Genomic DNA, 22,336 nt, shown 5'->3' on the forward strand with positions numbered 1-22,336 from the left:
CTATCGGCCCCCCTGGCTAAACTTTGCTAGATCCGCCCCTGCACAGTTACCAGCGTCAGCTACATAGAAAAAGATCCTGGTGTAGAAAGTAATATTAAATAAATTCTAACAACAGCTTATCAAGCTTAAACATGCTGCTGTTGTTCAGCCGCTGGTTTCCTCTTTCTGGTGCAAAGTGGGCCAAAAGCAAACTAGAGACACGGACTCGCGACAGAAAAGCCGATCAGCTGATCGTTAAGCAGTTTCATGATTGAAGTAGCAGCAAGAAGAGGCAGTCGCTTGTTAAGCTTAACGCAGGAATGCTTTACAAACATTCAGAGATGGACTTACACACTTGCTTTACTTCTCTCGGGATAACTTTGTCGGAGATGAAATGCCGGGTTGCTAGCGAAGCTCCAAATGCTATCCAGACCACTGACAGGTCCCGCATGCCACAGCCGCTCTATCACGTGATGCATACTGCTCCGACGTGCTAACGTTCTGAGGTGAGTTACGGCGTGTTGCAAGTTTTGTGAGGTGCTTTCGTGATATTTAATGGATCGGATTACATTTTTTATTTTTCTCCGATATCCGATCCAGTAATTTAGGTCAGTATCGGACCGATACCGATACGTAATATCGGATCGGTCCATCTCTAGTCTTGTGTGAAACTTGTATGAAAAGCATACAAGAGTGAAAACAGACATAAGATCCCTTGAAAAATTATATAAATGAGACTTGTATGTTTTGGATACTTACTAAAACAATATATGAAAGTAATGAGAAAGTGGCCACTTTCATATGATTCACTATATGAAGTAGGCCACATCTTATGCAAGTCTTTTATAAATTTTTACTATTTCTTTTCCATATGGGTGTGTACATACAGTTTTGTGTCTTAGGGCAACCTTTCAGAGTAAAGCATAATATTCCTTGATGAAAAGAAACACTGCTTATCATGGAGAGTAAGTTTTATTTCATCTAAATTTACTGCAGTAAATCCTGTTTTTCATCTGAAAATCACACTTGCTTTCCTGACTATGTATGAACCAATACTTTATTAATTTGTGAATAAACAGAGTTAAAAGGGCCCTGAATTAATAATTGTTTTGGTTGTATGACTTTATTGAGTTGTAGCTGGAATTCTACGATTTGTAGTTTTGTTAGATACAGGAATATTACCCTGAATGACTATAGTGTAAATATATTTTACACACATTTATCTTAAGAAAGGGTGACTGCAAGTGTTATGCACAGAGAGGGTAAGCCTGAAGCTTGCCTGTCAGGCTGAATTTCACTAAAGACTCAGGGCATGAATAAATCACCACATTTTGACCCATTTAAATACCAAATGGAACCATACTCTCCACTGGGGAAATACATGCTTGAACACACCACCTTATTTCCATGATGGAAGGTGGATGCCACTGGTAGACACTGGAACTGTGGGAGTCATGCAGTGATCTTAAGAGGGCTTGTGGCATGACTATATTGCCTTTGGCTCTGGGTCAAATGGAAAAATATATCCCCAGCTATAGCCTGAGGTTGGTGATAGCACCATAATGTAATCACTAGAGATGGACCGATCCGATATTACGTATCGGTATCGGTCCGATACTGACCTAAATTACTGGATCGGATATCGGAGAAAAATAAAAAATGTAATCCGATCCATTAAATATCACGAAAGCACCTCACAAAACTTGCAACACGCCGTAACTCACCTCAGAACGTTAGCACGTCGGAGCAGTATGCATCACGTGATAGAGCGGCTGTGGCATGCGGGACCTGTCGGTGGTCTGGATAGCATGTGGAGCTTCACTAGCAACCCAGCATTTCATCTCCGACAAAGTTATCCCGAGAGAAGTAAAGCAAGTGTGTAAGTCCATCTCTGAATGTTTGTAAAGCATTCCTGCGTTAAGCTTAACAAGCGACTGCCTCTTCTTGCTGCTACTTCAATCATGAAACTGCTTAACGATCAGCTGATCGGCTTTTCTGTCGCGAGTCCGTGTCTCTAGTTTGCTTTTGGCCCACTTTGCACCAGAAAGAGGAAACCAGCGGCTGAACAACAGCAGCACGTTTAAGCTTGATCAGCTGTTGTTAGAATTTATTTATTATTACTTTCTACTCAGGATCTTTTTCTACGTAGCTGACGCTGGTAACTGTGCAGGGGCGGATCTAGCAAAGTTTAGCCAGGGGGGCCGATAGGGCATTAACAGGGAAAAGGGGGCACAAAGACATACTTTTCTTTCTTATTCTCATTTAAAATGTCTAGCTTTTAATAAATAATTATCTGACAGCCAAAGTTTTAATTTGATGCAAAATGTATAGAAGTCCATTACTGTATATAGTAACTATTAAGTCTAATATATATACCCTAGTAAGCTATAGTACTTTTTCCTTTGGGAAGGTACCATCTGTGCAGTCTGCAATTTTGTTGAAGAAAGATGTTGAATCTATTTAATATTTCTTGAAAAATAATTGATTTCTGTGCATTTTTTTTCACACTGCATCAAATTAAGGTTGATTACGTCGATTAAGCATCATGAGGTGGAGCGTGAGGGGTGGTTCCCTATTTTTTATTTATTTATTTTTGTTGTTGCTGGGAGTTGGAACCCTATTAGTTAGGTTGCTTAATATTTATGCTAAGTACTCTTTAAAATACCAGAATAGGGAGGATGGTGTAGGTTTAAGTTTATTAGATTGATCAGTATTGCTGTACTATGAAATATTTTTTTTTGCATACAGGTATAACAGAATAGCTTTAGTGTAGTTGTTGTTTTAAACTTGAGTATGAACTTATACAAAATGCAGCAAGATATTTAAAAAACAGTTTTGTTGATTAAAGAACACTATATCGGATTCATATAGGTATTGGCAGATATCCAAATTTATGATATCGGTATCGGTATCGGACATAAAAAAGTGGTATCGTGCCATCTCTAGTAATCACACTATAAACTCAACATTTCTCAGTTGCAGGGGCTGAAGAAAAATTTAGCAATGTGTTTTTCTTCTTATTAAGCTTTTCTACTCTTAGTCGTCCATCTGTAACTGGTCATGGAGTTGCTCAGCAACAGTAACCACTGCTAGTTAATGTAAGCTTCTGGTCGTCGAGGTCCTCAATGTTCTAATGATTCCTTTAATGTAAGACAAAAAGGAGAATATTAAACAATAATTTATATAAAAACAGATTCTTTTTTTCAGATCATACGGCTTGCATCCACCATTTTTCCAACTTTTTTTTACTCCAAGACTTTAAAAGTTAACCTTCGTGTACGACTTGATAATGAAATGGCAACATTTTAGCCATGGTTGGTGTACAGATGTACTTTCACTCAGATGATTTCAATCTAGTACTGACAGTTCCACTGTCTGTACAACAGCCCCAGAGTGTGTGTCACTTTTTGTCTGAAGGAGCCTGTTAATATTTAAATTTCATGTTTGTCTGGATTTAACAAGTGCAGCGGGAGACAGGAGGATGTGCATAAGGGGTGTGCCAAAGAGGATGGAGGATCAGATAAAAGGTCATCACAGCTCTGAATACTTGATCATTATGTGTGCTTCTGTCTGTCTGGAGAAAGACTGACTGTCACAGGATCATAGCAGGAAAGCTATTTAGTGACTGTTATACAAAGTGCCCAAAACAAGTATAGTGGCTCCTGCTGAAGGTCTATTTTACTCTGCAAATGAAGATTAAATGATATCACCCACAAGCTGATATGAGACTCTATCTCACAATAAGGTTTGTGTCAGAATTTGCAGAAAATAATGCAAACTGCAGGATTCAGTGAAAAAAAAAGAGAGCCACAAATCAATCTGTATATCTTAAAGAGTAATTTGTTATACAGATATACAGAGGTATATCTGTAAAGATATACAGAGGAGCAATGTTTAGGATATCTTTGTATGTTTATGCAACTTCAGCTTTACAAACCACTAAGCAAGTTAACAAGAACAGAGAGGTACATGATGGAGAGAAACGACCAAAAGGCATAAAATGAAATATTTCCACTGAGCAATGGGAGAACATAGCATATTGTACAATGTGCCTCTCTTTCTCTTATGGCTTCTTAATAATTTACAGAAGAAACTGCACTCTGTGCTATGCCATGCCTACGAGTGTTTTTGCAAAGAATTGCTTCAGTAATGTGTGAAAGTTTGCCACTTAGGAGTCAGCTACTGAAAAACTGAATGACAAAGTTAGAGGTAGGGCCCCACTGTTTACATGGAGTAGTGTTATTCAAATGTAATGAGGCTGGCTAGCTGAAACCCTGCTTCACTGCGGTGATTTAATCAAATAAAGCTCTTAAAAGAAATCCCAAATCTGTTCCAATTACTGCACTGAATCCTGCAGCTACAATTAGTCCCAGAGCTGATGGTGTGCTGCGGGCTGTTCTTGGATAACCTGCAGATGGTGATTCGTGCATGCTGTATCAACATTGCCTGAGAGGACACTGGACCTGGTGTGTATTTACATTTTGTGTGGGTTGTATTTTAACACTAAAATATAACTACGGGCATAATTTGTTTTTGAGTCATCTGTGTGTATAGAACGCACAATAGCAGCAGCTGAGGGCAGTCTGATAGTCTTTAGCAAATTAATAGCTTGACTAGTGCCCGAGCGTGAATTTCCTTACTGCAGCATGCTGCCTATGCGTAATTTGGTCATTCTGCTAAAGACTCTTTAAGGTACATTCTCTGAAGTTTTCCTGTCCTTGACACCCTCCACCCACTCACTACTCCTCTGAAGCACTGGCTCTTTCGTTCTAGACTCAGCATGATTTATAAGAGCTAATAGCCACCCACTCTCTTCACGCTCTTTAACTCTCAATCTATTGATATCAGTCAGCCAGGAAATGGAGCTAAATTATCCCATTCACTGAGAGACTTTAACAGTCCAAAGGATTTACCCTCTAACTGAGAATTTTGCACATTATACAAAATTTTCACAGACCACACAAACTGACATCTGCATTATGAACATGCCGATTAATTATGCATACTTTCTCATCATGCTATGGAAATAATTAATTGTGACATGCACGTTCTTTTCTTCCTGGCACAGTGCTAATGACTAGTAATATAAACCAGCATGAAAAGGCAATCAGGGCTCTGAAGACAAGAAGAGGAATTATAAAAAATAAAGACAAAGAGATATTCCACGAGGAAGCAGACTGGTTAAAGAGGCCACCCACCCTCTACCCCCCACTTACCCAATAACACAGACTGGTGAATCACTTCACCGCCCCTCCCCAGCGCACACCAGTCCTACCATATAGAGAAAATTGAGTGGGGCATATATATATTTAAATCCATCACTCCCTTAACTTCTCCTAATGCAAATCCTCTGCTGGCCCTAATCACTTCACTACATTTTTATTCACCTTCCTTCTTCCTAAGTGGGCCAACTTGCCCTTTCCCTCAACCCGAATCCTTGTTGCTTTCTGGACACTTTTTTTTCCCTTGCAAAAATGCACTGGGATGCTTCAAGGATGAAGTGCTTTGATCTCTGAGAACATCTCATCCTCTTGACAGCAAAAGTGCAATGTTTCTTTGTAAGATATTTTTCAGCTCAAGCACGGAGAGCAGCTGAACAAAAAGGTGGAGTGTTTTGAACGAGAAAAGGTGCCGGGTAAAGTGCTTTCACAAAAACAGCTGCTTCAGCTGCCTCTATTGAAAATATCTGCAAAAACGTACTCCAAACAGAAACCTGGTGGGCACAAAGCTTAATGTTTTCTTTTGGGTTATTTCTTTCTCTGCATATCTGCTGCCCATAGACGCACACATTAGCAGTACTTCTATCTCTGCCACAAGCATCAGTAAAAAAAAAGAAGAAGAAAAAAAAGACACATTCTGACTTCAAGCTCAGACGGAGCATGAAGCAAACAAAGAACAGTTGTCTTTGTTCAGCTGGCACAGGCGAGGGAGGGGGTACAAGGAGGGATAAGGATGGAGGATGGGGAGAGACAGATTTCTCTTTTTCTCAGTATGAACGTAAAAAGAGCTGAGAAGCAAAATTTCCTGCTCTAATAATACACGTACACAAAATGCAGAATCCTGAGTACCATGCTTTTAAACAGCGCTGTGCTTACTCAGGTGGCTCTATGCTTACACAAAAGCGTGTAATATAAAGCATTATACCAATGACTGCTTAAGCATACTGTGTATTTCTATTCTGAGGGATGAGTTAAGCTTAAAGCAATGCTACAAAAGCTTTTTAAGGGTCTGCAGCAGTGTTAGAAGCCCTGTGAGGCTGGCCTGCACCCTGCTAGAGAGGTCTGAACAAAATGCTGAATGTAGCATGCTAATTTGCTCATAATGATAATGCTATCATGCTGATATATTGCAGCTTAAAAGCTTGTTTACCATGCAGTTCACCAACCACTTTGGCATGTTAGCATGAAAATATATGCAAATTAACTCCAGGCACAAATTGAAGCTTGGGTGAATCACATTAATTTTGCAGGTATGTATTCATCAGGTAAAGTATGCGTACATTTTATTGTTTTTTCTCGATGAAGACGTTCTTTTAGTAGTTTATTGATTTCTGGAGGAGAACCATCTTGCAGCTACTATCAAACTGATGACGTGATATTTCATAACATGAGTGAATTGCTGTTACAGGGATGATCAAAGCCAGAATACATCATATTTCATGCCAGTCTGTCCAGTAAGTCTTGCAATATCTGAGTCAAAGATCGGCAGTGATATCACTTAAATGCACAAATATGTCTCTAGGATAAAAACTGAGCCAAAAAAAATATTACTCCGCTTGATACAAAAGTAAAATTATTCCATTAGTAACCGATAAAATAAAAAAATAACTTCTTTGGACACAAACTGAAGTATTCTGGTTTCCCTGATCTCAACATACTCCCAATTACCTCTTGATGATGACACATAAGGCATATTTAAGTCTTGCTTTGAAATGGAATGAATAGAATAGAGTTTGATTCATTCGGAATATTTGAACTTGACAACATTTTTCTTTTGTGCGTCCCCAGCTGTATCTGTGAAATTGGAAGTATAAAAAAAACAAAACAAAAAACCTCATTCTTCGACTTGAGGCTGTCAAAGCATTTTTTTTCTCCTGCTTTGCAAGACATCAGTGATGTAAAACCCTACTCGTGCCACGTGTGATTGAATTTTTAAGGAGTTGTTATTGTTGCAGGAATGAACAGAAAAGAACCAAATTGCTTTTAATATTCTCATTTGTCTGAGAGAGGACATGAGAAGGATGGATAAATACAACTGATTAACGAGATGCTATTATTCTATTATACTTTTTCACCACAGTACACCCAGGGGCAATTAGTGTTATTAATATATTTTTGCAAAAAGAAAAGCAAAACGTAAAGGAGTACACACGGCTACTTTATACACACACACACACACACACACACACACACACACACACACACACTGCAAATGCTTCAGAAACTGTTTTAATTTTGGATTGGGCCAAAACAAATCAAGCAAGGCCTGCATTTGACAAACTCAAATGAAAGTCAGTTCCCAAGAGCCTCTGCTAAATTGCTTTGCTAAGGAGCAATTAGAAAGGGATCTGTTGATTTTGTTTTTAAGTGGCTCTGATTGGTTGCAGAGTAGAAGGCCCTAATGTGGACACTAATGCAAAGTGACATGTGTAACAGAAGTCAGGACCTCATCACCTCTGTGGCTATTAAGACCAATTCCGATGAGACATTTCACACAAATTCACCTTGAGTCTCAGCAGTGGAGCTGGACATACAAAGTCAGTGGTATCACTCTGCCCTGCATTTCTAAACAGCATGTTTAACAGTATGGTTAAAGATTATCAAATATTAACTCTCCCAGGATTAATAATGCAGTCACGCTCTCTCATATAACTATCACTCGCATTTTTTGTTAAATAGTTCGGGTTTGTAGGCACAGTTTACCTTTATCTGCGGGTGTATAAGAACGTACTTTTGTGTGTTTATTTGAGTGGACCCTAAGTGACTTGAGAATTTCGAAGAATGTAATAAAATACTTTACTCATTAGAGTCACAACATACAGATACAAGAACAATATCCTTGTAATATCTGAGATTTAGCTTACCTTAAAGCCAGTCTGGCTCCATCCTGTCAGCACCTTTAAAGTTTACTAATTAGCATGTGCCAACTGCTTTTTGGGAATCCCCTAAAAAAAAACCTATGTGATATGGACAAACTGTCATAATTTGTAGACAAAGAGATGTGGGGGTGATTGATTTGGTTATGGGGTTGGTTTTTTTTGGCTATTTATTTGCTATTTTTTGGAAAGATAGTTGAGCTAGGTTAAGTTAAGACTCTGGGCTGTAGCTGTAGTTGTGGGAGTGATATTGCTGATATCCCCAAAACAATGATCATCAGTATTATAGTCTATGGTTTGGTATAATATAACAGAGCCAGCTGAAAGTCACAGAAAACACAGCACCTGTACACTGTTGGTATAAAATGTGAAAACCCTGCAATAAATGCAGTGAAGCTTAAAATGTTCAATCTACGTTGATACTGAAAGGAGCTGATTCAGCTGAGGGGAGATTTTCTGAGGCTGGTTGTGCTAGTTTTTGTTGAATTGCAACATGCAGTATTGTAAGATGTTTCTGTTTCTCTGCCCATCCCAAGTCTAAATTATTATAAAGTTAGAAAATTACAAAACTCACAACTAGGCCAAGGCCCAAGCACTATTCAAGGAAGTGAATAATAATCATTTCAACTGCACCATCTGCACCAAAATCTAACTTCATAGTTATTAAGTCACAGAGAAACTAAACAGAAATAAAAACACACCTCTGTATTTGTCATGTATACACACACCGGCCACTTCATTACGTACATCTTGCCATTATATTGGGATGGATCCTCTTTTGCTTTTAGAACTGCTTTAAATCTTCTTGGCAAAGACTAATCTAAGTTTTGGAAACTTTCCTCAGAGATTTTGCTCCAAATTTCTGGTCTCATCCATGATGAGAATCTCTCATTCCACCACATGCCAATCGCGCTCTATTGGAATGAAATCTGGTGACTGTTGATGTAAGTTGAATGCAGTGAACGCCATGTTTAAGAAACCAGTTTGAGATTAACTAAGCTTTATCACATGGTGCGTCATTCTGGTGGAAGCAGCCATCAGAAGATTGCACACTGTGGTCATGAAGGGATGACTATGGTCAGCAACAACACTGAGGTAGGCTGTGGTGTTTGTGATAGTCATATAGTGCTAAGGAGCCCAAAGTGTGCCATGAAAAAATGTGCTACACCATTTCACCACCAGCAGCTTAAAACCTTTCATGCAAGGCACAATGAATTCATGCTCTCATGATATTTAACCTTAGCAGGAGAAATTGAGACCAGACAATGTTTTTCTAGTTTTCTATTTCCAGTTTTGGTGAGACCATGTGAACTGTAGCCTTATTAAATCACCTTTCATTCCCCAGTTTGAACCTCAGCAGGTTGTCTTGAACATGTCTGCATGCTTCAATGCACTGGCTCACTCCCAAGTGATTGGCTAATGTATTTGTAGTAAAGAGCAGCTAAACAGGTGTTCCCAATAAAGTGGCTAGTGAGTGTATATGTGCTCACAACTTCACACATGTAAGTGTCCGTTTATTAGCGTTGGTGGAATGGGCATCTGCAGTTCCTTAGAAGTGTTTGCTGCAGTTTGGCAGAAGGTGGTGATGGTACCAAGGATGGTGTAATTATGGCATAATGTCACATCAAGGCTGTAAATGTGTTAAATGTTCAGAGGCAAGCAGCATCTGCTCTGGTTCCATCTGAAAACAGCATGAGACTGTTAATAATAACATCAGTAAAGCTCAGTTAAAAAAAATCTCTTCAAATAAAACTCCCTTGAGATCTTGTGCTCCAATAAATATTATTTTATGTGTTCCAAATAAACTCAAGCAAATGCTTCTGGATAAAAAAAAGGAGGCATTATCATGTCTGTGAGTGTCTCCATCTACTTCTCAGCATGCATTTTATTTCAGTATTCATCTGATCATTTCTGCCTTTTATAGTCCACCCATCTATGACCCCAAACAAGCACTGACAAGAAAAATGACATCTTATCGTCTCTTCAGCGGAGTGCAGTGCAGCAAAATCACGAGAAGACCTGCGAAAGGTAAAACAGGGGGCACATGTTTCTTTGCGACTGTTTTTCCCAGATGGTCATGTGGAGGGAGCTGTGTGATCGGAGATCTAATAAACCGGTGGATATGCTGCATCGCCATTCCTGGGAGGGAGTTGTTGCCAGAGCAACCACACCACAAGCACTGCAGGTTAATGGTGGAAAATTATGATTTGCTGGTTGCAACCTGCGCACGCACTGACTGCTGAATCAACTTTGAGCTCTCAGTGGGGGTAGCACGATGTGAGCAGTAGCGAGTTTTATACATCACAAAGGACGTAGAAAAAGTTCCAGATGGATTCTGCAAATTGGCAAATATAAGAAAAAAAAAAACATTATACATTTGTACCTAGATGCCCTGCAACTATACGGAATAATTCAAAATGTAAATCTAGACTAGAACATCATCTGAGATTCAGAGGATGCAGCTGTTTCCTCGTCAGCCTGCTCGCTTTTCTCTTTTTCTGCTCTCTTTCCTGCGCATCCAAAATAAATTATGCAAAATTAGTCATTATTGCTGACATGTTCTATTTGATTTTAGACTAAAATATGACCTATAATTGAATTCATTCATTTTATGTTTACTTCTGCAGGAAAACTGACTGCTAGCCTACAGAAGTGAAAGAAAATAAGGTTAATTTCTTACTTAATGCTGCCTAATTCTCGAGATCAGGGTGGTAAAAAAAAAAAAAAAAATCTCCTGATGCACTTTCTCACCTTTAGTTTACTGACATCAGGATGTTGACATATAGAATATTATATTGTATCCTGTGCAGAACAGGAGTTAGTCTGTTGGGTTTCCATCAACAAAGTGAAATGCATAAACCTTTTTTTTGTTGATGGATGCAACTCAAAAAGGGCTCCACTACAATGTGAGGGGGTCTGAGGAGAATGTTCAGAACCCTCTGATTTAAAGGGTTAGGGGGTGACAAATCGAAATGGTGAATGGACTGGTCCTTTCTCTTCAAAAAAGATTCAAGATTCCAACAACAAAACAAAAAGAATAACCTAAAATGCCTACTATGTGGATGTCACAAGAAGGACGCCATCATATTAACTTCCACTACCACTGAGGTTTTCTTTGGGGTCTGCTCAGTATTAAACGAATGTATGTATCTGAAGAGTCATCTGTTTCCTGGGGTCAACAGTTCATAATCCTTTTAACTGTTTGCGTCTTTCTATCAACAGTCCATCATAACCATGTGAAATGGTTGAACACTGCAGTATTTCATCAGTGGTACGCAAATCCAAACTTGGTCTACTAATGTGGAATGGAGAATCTATAAAAGCTTTGATAAAAACCAATAAAATGGCAAAAGTGTCTTTGTGCTGACAATGTATATACATATATCTGCAATTATCTCCTTAATTCTTTTGTAAAAGAGCAAACCCTGCACGTGACATCCTTGCACACATTCTTGCACACATTGATGATAACATCTGTTCTCCGTAGCTGTAGTTTGGATGAAGTACCTGACAGGCAGTGCCCAGACTTGCAGCTCAAACAGAAAGTGATGAAACAGTGTCATTTTCACGGCTCCCGCAAGAAAAGGAGGGAGGAGGAGGAGGCGGCGGAGGAGCAAGAATGAATCCAAAGAAGTGACAGTTGTGTAGGAAATATGTATCTTTCTTAAATTCCCAAAATGGACTCCTGTGTTTGTGTGAAGAGTTTGCGTATTACTTGCCTTATGCCTAAATCTGTTTCCACGTCAGTGTGGGGACTCGCCTTCCGTATGTGGATAAAAGAAAATCCCTATGACGTAAACAGTTTAATTTAATGCTGAAGATCTGGTCAAAGGGTTCTGGTAATGTTCAAGTTGAGTGATTCTTAAACTTCAGAAGCTCCACAAGCCACAAAGTTCACACCCAGCAGCCAAAAATCATTAACAATTCAATTATAATAAAAAATTACATTATCATTATATCACTGAACCTAGCTTCTCTTCATGTTTTTCTCCAGGTCATCCATGCCTGCAGCGACTCCATGTTCCACCAGTTAGTCTTGAGAAACCATTGGGTAAGGTCCAGTGTGTAAAGATGGTAAAAGTCCAGGAATTCAATGTTAGTCATTAAACTTCCGAGTCTGTGCGTGTGTATGTGTGCGCGCGCGCATGCACATGGAAGAGAGAGCTAGGGAAATGGGGGAAGAAGTGGGGTGACTAGATCCACTTTAAAGTCCATTTCAATTCATAATTATTATGAATTATTAACTCCGAGCTCGTGGCAGACAAAAGATTTTCTACCAAACACGTTCACACATTTTTTTCACTGGTGATAACTACTTTTCAGTAAGGTTTACCCGAAGAGTGAAAATACGCACAATGTTTAAGCGCTCAACAATAACACTAATAATCTAAAAAGAAAACATCGAAATAGTCTCAGTGTAGTCACATGTCATTGTTTCCTCAGCCTGAGGTTCAATCACAACATAATCCGCGCATCGCAGTTTACGGCCGGTAGGGTGGGATTTTCGTTCCCATGGTTGTGATGACAGAACAGATGGTGAGGCTGCTTGTTTGGGCACCAGAGTCGGTGTCAGAGGCTTTTCTGTCCAGCTGACCTGTACAGGGCAGCTGCTCTCTGGAAGCTGCGCGCTGCTGCTTTTCACTGCTGAAGTATCGCCTGTCGCCGTGTCTCAAACACCAGTTGGAGTAGAAGGGGAGCGAAAAGCCGGGGTACGGGGTGCTTTGCTACAAAATCTCTTCGTTCGGGTTCACATCTGTATTCGAAAACATAGTTTGCGTCGCTCAGTCACCTTCCTGGAGTGGCGGATGCTGCATGGGTCACATACAGTAGCCTGCAGCATTCTTTGGTACGGAGGATTCGGCGCTTCGTAGGTGAGAGCAAAACGCCTGTTTATTTTATGCATGTGCTGATGTTTTTCGGTGCATGCCCATAGAACAGCTCGGGCGATTTTCTTAATTTCTGACTTGTATGACGGCATTAATATTTTAATCCGTTTCAGAACGATACAGATGAAGTCATCATTTTGCAGTTCTTAAAAAGATTTGAGAGCTGCACTGTTCAACAAAGATCCAATGTGACAATAATGGATTCTCGTTAAGAGACAAGACTGATTTGATTGCCCGAACAAACGGAAATATAGATTTTTCAATAATAGTAATATTAAAAAAAAATAAATAAAATAATAATAATATTAAGGTTTATCGATGTTTGGACGTTATCATTCTGCGGTGTGTGCTCAGTCAGTCTTATCAATAAAATGCTTTTTTTGCTGTGATTTTTCGAGGAGATTGCGCTCTGCAGTCAGTCTCTACAGGGCATATCTTCATTATGAGCCGTTCCAAGTCTAGACAATCATCAATGTGTGACGTTAGGACGCAGGAAAACAAAGAAAACATGAACCAAACCTGGTGTTAAAAATGGCTTTAAGTGAAATTATTTCTGTTTTAATTGTTATAGTTTTCTCCATAAAAGATCTAAATACATCTCTACATGGATGTTGTTAAACGCGCAGTATTGCAGACTTTCCACTGTAGTTGGTTGAACTAACAATGTAGTGTAACATTTAACATTTACACATACTTACCCGGTGCAGTGCAGAGTGCACTGGGGCAGCTGAGTAGTATTCACCTCTCTCACACACACACACACACACACACACACACACACACACACACACACATACATATATATATATATATATATATATATATATATATATATATATATATATATATATATATATATATATATATATATATATATATATATACACACACACACATATTTATATATGTGCATGCCAAATAAGGGTGAGGAAATGAATCCTTAGGAAGTGTGTGAAATTATGACAAGGAGAGGAAAGGAGACAGACAACCCTGTGTTTCTACTAAAAAGAAAGCGGGGGGGGGGGTCTGCATTGTTCAGGTCACCTTTGTCAAGTTGGCTCTGTTGTTTCAGCTGCTGCACTACAGAGCACCTGTTACTGAGGTCACTAATGCGGCACCAAGGGTTGAGGATCATAACTGTTTATTACAAACGTCTGGTTGAGTTTTGTCATCTTGTTTACACAGACAAAAAGATTGTGCATGATTTGCACACTGCCAATCTTCCAGCAAATGCAAGCACACAACTTTGTGTAGTCGCCCAACGAGCCAGTGATATGAAAGCTGTGGATCCCCCCCCCCCCCCCCCCCCCCCCCCCGAATCTTAGCATCAACAATGCACAGTGACGTATCTCCTCAGCTGGTAACAGGGAGTGTGAGAAAATACCGACACAAAGACACGACTTGGTGTGTCTGTGCGCCATTGTGCGCCATAGGGCTACCGCTGCAGCATGTTCTGGAGCTGCAGTTCCCACAGTGGTGGAGGGGAGTTGCGGGTGTCAACAGCTTGACCTTATTCCTTTGAGAGTGTGATGTGAATTCAAACATGGGAACGCAATGAGCCATTAAAGGTCTTGTCGTTTTGTTGTGACTGAATGAGTGTTTTTATTTTATTTCATTATCAGTATATGTTTTTTCACACTCTACATAGTACTTTAAAAAGCCTTTTTAAAATAAAATATGATGCTCGGTCAATTTAAAGATTAAGTATGTCATTAAAAACAAACTAAAACACTGAAAATGTAGGTAAAAATAAGAAATAGTAAATGAACTAAGTTTGTGAAGACTTATTGTCCATTCGATGCAAACCACATTCATTCACAACATTTTTATTGTACACATGCAGTCTTCACTGTCCCTTCCCACATGTAAACTCACACATAATAAAGAAGCACATTTCCTAAAATTCCACTCAAAAGAATTAATATTGGCACGATTTCTTTGCTCTGTGCAGTAGGTCAATTTAAACAGAGAAAGTTAATTTCCCTTGACCTCTGAGTCTTTCCAAATAGGGATTCCCCAGAGATTAGAGACCTTGGCATGTCACTATGATTAATCGATACTCCAATGACAACATATTGGCTTTTCACACACGCTGCAACTTTAAGGAGAGCTGAGGTGGAGAGGGAGAGTGTGGACAAAAAAAAGGGACAGAAAAAAAAATAAAGCCAAAGAAGAAAAATTGTGTCAAGATCCATCTCTGTTCCACAGGGAAATAAGCCTCCTGTATGGATTTGCGGTAAATGGAAATACAGAGACAATTTGCTGCTCTGCGACTTTTAACCTTCAGTGGATTCTGAAGAAATCATGCAGCGTACTTTTCCGTGATTCCATACATACTATTCGATTTTGTCATTGCTCCTTGAGTCCTGTGGCGTTTTCAGCTCCTCCTGTAGTCTTCGAGCTCTCCACCTTCTCTCTCTTTGCGCTCTGTCTTTTTCCTGACTGGTTGGACATGCATCCCTCTCAGCTACACCTCTGCAAAGCCCTCTGTGATGTGAAGTGAGACACTTGCATACTAATGGAGCAGAAACAGGATGTCTCTCAGGCAGGCCAGCACAGTGAGGACATGAAGAAAACATCAGGCGGCATTGCTTAGGTTTCAGTGCCACATTACAGCTCTGGATTGATGCTGTTTGTCATGGCAAACTCGAAGCATTAGTAAATGAATAAGTGTCTTATTATAATATAGCGTATGGTGATGTATGTGCAAAGTATAGTTTTATTTATTGGTTCCTCTGCGAGGGCAGTGTTTTCCTTGCACATATGGTTGGCTGTTTAATCATACCAGTGGGTTTCTATTGCACCAGCCCAAGTTTTTACTGGCATATTTCATTCGCTGCCTGATGGCACTAATAGCTGTCTTCTCATATCTTTGGTTATGGAACAAATGCCGGTGGCATAGCCGTTGCCATGGTGATGGCATGTCTGTGAGCCTGTTGTGTGGCTGCTGATACAGAAACACTGCTCACATTTTGCACCCAGTGAAACGGGCCCCAGAAACAGATGGGTGAAAGAATTGCCTCCTGTGAAAAATGATGTGGTGCGCTATCAAGTGAGGTCCCTCCTGGCTGTGCCAGGGGCATATGGTGAAATATAATATTAGCGGCAATTCTTAGAAGGGCGTAAAATCAAATGAACTGAAATTACTCATAAAACAACACAAGTGTCATGATTTTTATTCAATCAAAGTGTTTTCAAATCACCTCTTTAATGTCTGTGATTGAAAACAACGACTGCCAGGTGCACCCATAAAGACTTGCACGCCACAGATCTAAAGAGAAATGATCTTGCATCTGATTGCAGGTTTGTTTTCCTTCAGGGGCTCTCATTATCTCGCCACTTGTATTGTCCAAAGAAAATGTCTTATAAATAGATTTATGGAGCCTTAACATAGAACAGACAAACTTCGTTATGTGCCGCAATTACATCCTGCTGTCATGCTTCGGACCACTCAGGGCCAATGAACCTCTGAAGGTTCAGCTGAACCAAGTGCAGACCAATTGTAGATTCCGTGCAGCAATTGTAGATGGTTGTTGACGCATTTTATATATATAATGTGAACTTGGATTAAAACCTCATAACTACTGGGTGTGCTGTGAGAGTAAATCCCTCAGCTTGAGCCTTCAGTTTAGACAGTCAGCTGGATAATGCCGAGCTACTGAAGGATTTTTCTTCCTCCTTCTAGTGTTCTGAGTATGCATGCATGTAAAAATCAGCAAGTCAAATAAGAATAGGCAAGGACGGGTATGTGTCGGGGGATGTGTTGCGATGGGACGAAAAATGTATTTTGTGTGAAAGTGTAGATCCAAATGTAAGAAGAAATATGTTTCATACAATATCTGTGCTCTCTGCTGCCACAGCCGAGTGATTAGCAATAGATTTTCAGCATAAAGGTGCTCGTACCCAAGAGGTGCAGCCCTGCTGTGGCAGTGAGTGTATTATATTATATCTCAAACCGAATCTCTGCTGCATCCCTGAGAGCAGTGAAAACAAAAGTTCATAAAGTTGTCCACCACCCACCCTCTTGTTGATATGATCTGGTAGGACTTTACAAGTCCTCTGTTGCAGTTTAAATTGTGAGACTGAAGTGTGTTGCCCACTACAGAATATATAGTTATCATGAGGAAGTTGTACGTGGAGCTTCTCAGTTACAGAAGCAGTCTATAAGACTGCACAGAACACACAAGCTGTGTAGAAAACTGTAAGAATGTGCATTAAAGGCCATAACACTCTGACACAATGTATGCAAAAAAAGCGATGGACATAGATTAAAGTTATCCTTCAAACACGTTATTAAGAGTAGCAGTGAGCAGGGGGTCAGAGCAGCAGGCTGCATGGCTTAGCACTGGACCAGCAAAGGCTCGATGTTATGAACAGGTGGGAAGCCATTCCAATCACTTCAGCAGAACTGGTCCGTGGCCAACAATATGTGTGTGTGTGGGTTGAGCGGAGAGAGTGTAAATTTGTGTACTGCAATCATTATGAAGCAAACTACCAGTGAAAAAGAGCATATGTGCCCAACAAAACTTCCCAGGGTCAATAAGGTCAACACGTACACACAGCAAGACATAGGTGGGGACCGGATGCTGACTCCCACAGTGTTGCCAGGCTGCCAGAAACCTAGTGGCAGGTGTCTGAGTTTTATGGCCTCAGCATGAAAACAAACATCACTCCTCCTGTCTTCTCCAATTTAATACCCGAGCAACGCAACACATGGAGCAAGAGAGAGAGGACAGATAAATGTGTTATCGAGGAGATTTCTACATATATTTATAGGCAAGTAATTAAAATGAAGAACATATGACTGGATTATTTAAATGATGGATGATTAAAAGCAGAAGGAGAAGCCACATGTTCAGAGTTTTCTAATCAGGATCTATGAATAGTAGGCACACGTTCCTGCTGCCTCACTTTAGTCACACTGAGAGAATCATTAGATCGGATAGTGTGTGACCAGGTCACTGCAGAGATCAGCCACCTGATCCAAGGTAGCATATGAATTCTTTTGAGAAACTGGGGTGAGTGCTGAAGCTTTAATGCTTAAACTTTCTGTGGTATATTTCCTCTATTTGACTGAATTTGCCTTTTTTTTGTATGTGCAGTTCCTCTCCTCTGCTGCATTTCAATTTCTAGAAACAACTTATTTCTCGACATGGCACAGGCTTTTATTCTGTATCTGTCAAGCAGTTTTTACATTATGGTGTATGCGATGTTAAGGGAAAAACAGCGAGAATCTGTCAACACATCGCAAAGCGTGAACAGACACCATATGAAAGGTGAGGGAAAACAATCTGTATCTATTTTATGTTAATATCTGAGGAACCTGCTACTTACGATCTGAAATAAATGTTACCCATCTCGCACACACACACACACACACACACACACACACACACACACACGCACACGCATGCACAAACTCAACCTCAGTATGTGAGGATCAAAACAAGCGTTAGTGTTAGTCACACTGGAAGCTGAAACTGCAGTTGTTTGTTTTAGTGAAAGAAAGCCAAGAGCCTCTTTTGCTTTCCCATTTCTCTGTCTTCTATTATAGGAATAAATGGAGATTTCCTTTCAGTTGTTTAGGATGCGTACCGACACATAGACACAAACACAACCTCACATACAGACAAGATACCGTGTCTGCACGTGCAAAACTAGCTAAAAGAAGAATGTTATTTTTCTAGTTTGTAACAGTATAGAGGAATTCTTTTTATTTGTTCAAAGAAACTGACAGCAGTTCCTCATTCTCAACACTCATATTGCTTGTCTGTGCCGGTCATTCTTAGTAATATTTGTCAGACTGGGTGACATCAGACTGTAGAACAAAAGCAAAAAAGCATAAAATCTTAAAAATGCGCTGGTGGCTCAGGATGACAGTCAGCTCATCTTAATCTCAACAAACCTGGACGTGCACAGTTATACAGCGGGCCCACAGCTCAAACTTTTTTTGTGACTGCCTACCATGGGTCTTTATCATAAGCAGTGAGTGATTAACAGTGAAGAGCACTCACTCCCAGTATATTAAGCCTGTTGTGTAATGGGCTCACAGCCAGAGTTGCCGGCTGCTCCCACCCTGCTCGCTCGTTGAAGAGGATAACTGAAACTAAGCTGGTATGCAGATAATCTAACCAAACCAGAGAGAGAGAGCGAGAGAAAACATTTTCATAATCTCCAAGGAGACAGATACATCAAGGAGGCACAGGCAAAAACAAACCTATCATCCTACGTGCTGAAAAGTGTAGTGCTCAGTCTAAAAATGTTGCCTCTTTCTCCCTGTTAGTTAACCTGCTTGGGTAAAATGGCAGTTTTAGTGAAGGAGGAGCAAGATTTTAAATACGTTGCAATGCCTTGTGATTTCATTGCTGTAACACTAAAGCTTTACATGTAAATAAAGAGTGCCTCGCTCAAGAGCAAATTTCAAGCAGTCCTTTGGGATGACTTGTTTCAGCTGAAGTTCATTTCAAGATCTCAAATTAATTAAACACACTTCTGCTTATTATCAGTTATGTCTGGATGTGTGAGCTACAATTTAAAATGATGATAAATTCCTATGTGACTCAAGGGGAACCACATGAATTTGACAGATTCTTTCTGCCCTGTTAGACACATCATTTTAAATATCCCTAAACATCTGTGAGGTGCTGGTATGGAAATGTGACGTGTCTCATTTTTTTCCATCATCTTGAAATTAATAATGAACTCATTACTTTCTCACTCCATTCTGTTATGCCGTTTTTCAATTTCCCCCCCCCCCAGTTACTTATATCCCTTAACAGCTGCTTTACTCTTTTTCTTTTTCAGGTCAAAACCTCAAGTTGAAGTTTGGATCTAATGCCTGTCCTGCCTGTCTTTTGCAAACTCCGTCCTCTTGGTTAGAAATCACTATTCTCAACCTACAGCAGCTAGCTACAAAGGAGACTAATGCTTATTAACCGTACCCTTATATCCTCCTCCCAAACGCTGCCTCTCATTTAAGCCTTTTGTGAGCAGGGAGAGGAGACAACATGGCGCTCAGCTGTCAGCCTTGGCCTCCTCTAATCTGGTTGTGCATAGGATTGCTTCTTTGCTTTCTGTCACCGGCACACGGCAAAGATTGCCCTCATTTGTGTGTTTGCGAGATCCGCCCTTGGTTCACCCCTCAGTCAACCTACAAGGAGGCAACTACAGTGGATTGCAATGATTTAAGGCTAACACACATCCCTACCAACCTGTCAGTGGATACCCAAGTGTTACTGCTCCAAAGCAACGCCATCTCTCGTACCAGCGGAGAGCTGGAGGTACTGTTTAACTTGACGGAGCTAGATTTATCCCAAAACAACTTTAGCACTGTGGAAGCTGTCGGCCTCACAAGCATGAACCACCTGACCACCCTGCATCTAGAGGAGAACCAGATCACGCAGCTGCCAGACCACTGCCTGCAAAACCTCTCCAACCTTCAGGAGCTCTACATCAACCACAACCAGATAAGCTCCATCTCCCCTCGAGCATTTGCAGGACTGCACAGTCTGCTGCGCCTCCACCTTAACTCCAACAGGCTCCATGTCATAGATAGCCGCTGGTTTGAAGAAACACCCAATCTTGAGATTCTCATGATTGGGGAGAATCCAGTTATTGGCCTCCTAGACATGAACTTCAAGCCCCTAGTAAGGCTGAGAAGTCTGGTTCTGGCTGGAATGGATCTCACTGATGTTCCACCCGATGCATTTGTAGGTTTAGATAATTTGGAGAGCATTTCTTTCTATGACAACAAATTGGTCAGTATCCCCCAACTGGCCCTTCAGAAAGTTCCCAATCTCAAGTTCTTGGATTTAAACAAGAATCCAGTCCAGAAAATTCAAGAAGGAGACTTCAGAAACATGCTACGTCTGAAGGAGCTGGGCATCAACAACATGATGGAGTTAGTGTCTATTGACCGTTATGCTATGGACAACCTCCCAGAACTGACTAAACTAGAGGCAACCAACAACCCGAAGCTGTCTTATATCCACAGGTTTGCATTCAGGGATATGCCATCCCTTGAGAGTCTGATGCTTAATAATAATGCTCTTACTGCCCTTTACAAGCAAACTGTGGATGTGTTGCCAAATCTGCGGGAGATCAGTCTCCACAGCAACCCATTGCGGTGTGATTGTGTCATACAGTGGATGAGTTCCAACAGGACCACGGTGCGCTTCATGGAGCCCTTGACTATGCTGTGCACCTCCCCACCAGAATTTAGAGGTCAACGAGTCAGAGAGTTCAGGCTGCTGGAGTCAACGGAGCAGTGTCTTCCCCTTATATCCCATGAAACCTTTCCCAGCCACTTGAATCTAGAGCTGGGCATGAGCGTGAGCCTGGACTGCCGGGCAATGGCTGAACCAAATCCAGATATATACTGGGTGACTCCTCTTGGAAACAAAATCACAATGGACACTGTGTCAGAGCGCTATCACTTGAGCAGCGAGGGCACCCTGCGGCTTTCTCACGTGCAGGTGCAAGATTCTGGTCGTTACACCTGCGTGGCCCAGAACACTGAAGGGGCCGACACACGGGTCGCCACCATCCGCATAAATGGAACCCTGCTCGACAGCGCTCAGGTGATGAAGATTTATGTCAAGCAGACGGAGTCACACTCCATCTTGGTGTCCTGGAAAGTCAACTCTAATGTCATGTCCTCGAACCTGAAGTGGGCTTCGGCCACCATGAAGATTGACAATCCACACATCACCTACACAGCTCGTGTCCCTGTAGATGTCCACGAGTACAACCTCACGCACCTTCAACCTGCCACCGAGTACGAGGTATGCCTCACTGTCTCCAACATCCACCTGCAGACACACAAGTCTTGCGTTAATGTGACAACACGTAGCGCTACCTTTGCCCTGGACCTGACAGACCAGCACCCAAGCGCAGCTGTGCTAGCTGTCATGTCAACCATGTTGCTCTTCCTCAGTCTGGCCACTGTGGGCATCTACATGGCCCGAAGATGGAAGAGGAAAAATTACCACCACTCCTTGAAGAAATACATGCTGAAGACATCCTCCATTCCACTTAACGAGCTCTACCCTCCACTCATTAACTTATGGGAGGCTGACGGTGAGAAGGACAAAGATGGGAGCACAGAGGGAAAACCCTCTCCTGTTGACACCACACGCAGTTATTACATGTGGTGAGGATTCACTGAGGATTTATTGTCTCCAGCAGCACAACGACACACTTTTGCCATTTTGGGGCAAAAGTTGACTAAAGTTGCAATTTTTTTGTATTCTCAGCTTTGCTAATAAGAGGCAGAGTGATCAAGTGCAGGATTTTTATTAGTATAGCGTATCGCCTTTGTTTGATTCTTTCTAACGTTCTGGACTTTCCAGGATGGCAGCTGTAGTTAGCCTCCAGG

General features: G+C 40.9%; 1 protein-coding gene across 1 annotated transcript; it reads left to right on the plus strand.

The window, feature by feature from the left end:
• Positions 1 to 19,967: 19,967 nt before the first annotated feature.
• LOC146632113 (leucine-rich repeat neuronal protein 1-like) lies at positions 19,968 to 22,115 on the plus strand. The gene has a single exon (XM_085354072.1). The coding sequence runs from the start codon at positions 19,968 to 19,970 to the stop codon at positions 22,113 to 22,115; it is 2,148 nt and encodes a 715-aa protein (XP_085210198.1).
• The last annotated feature ends 221 nt before the right edge of the window (positions 22,116 to 22,336 follow it).

Source organism: Diplotaxodon limnothrissa, linkage group LG5 (assembly GCF_057381915.1).
Source record: "Diplotaxodon limnothrissa isolate DT_005_m linkage group LG5, D_limnothrissa_male_GT1.1, whole genome shotgun sequence".
Taxonomy (NCBI): Eukaryota; Metazoa; Chordata; class Actinopteri; order Cichliformes; family Cichlidae; genus Diplotaxodon; species Diplotaxodon limnothrissa.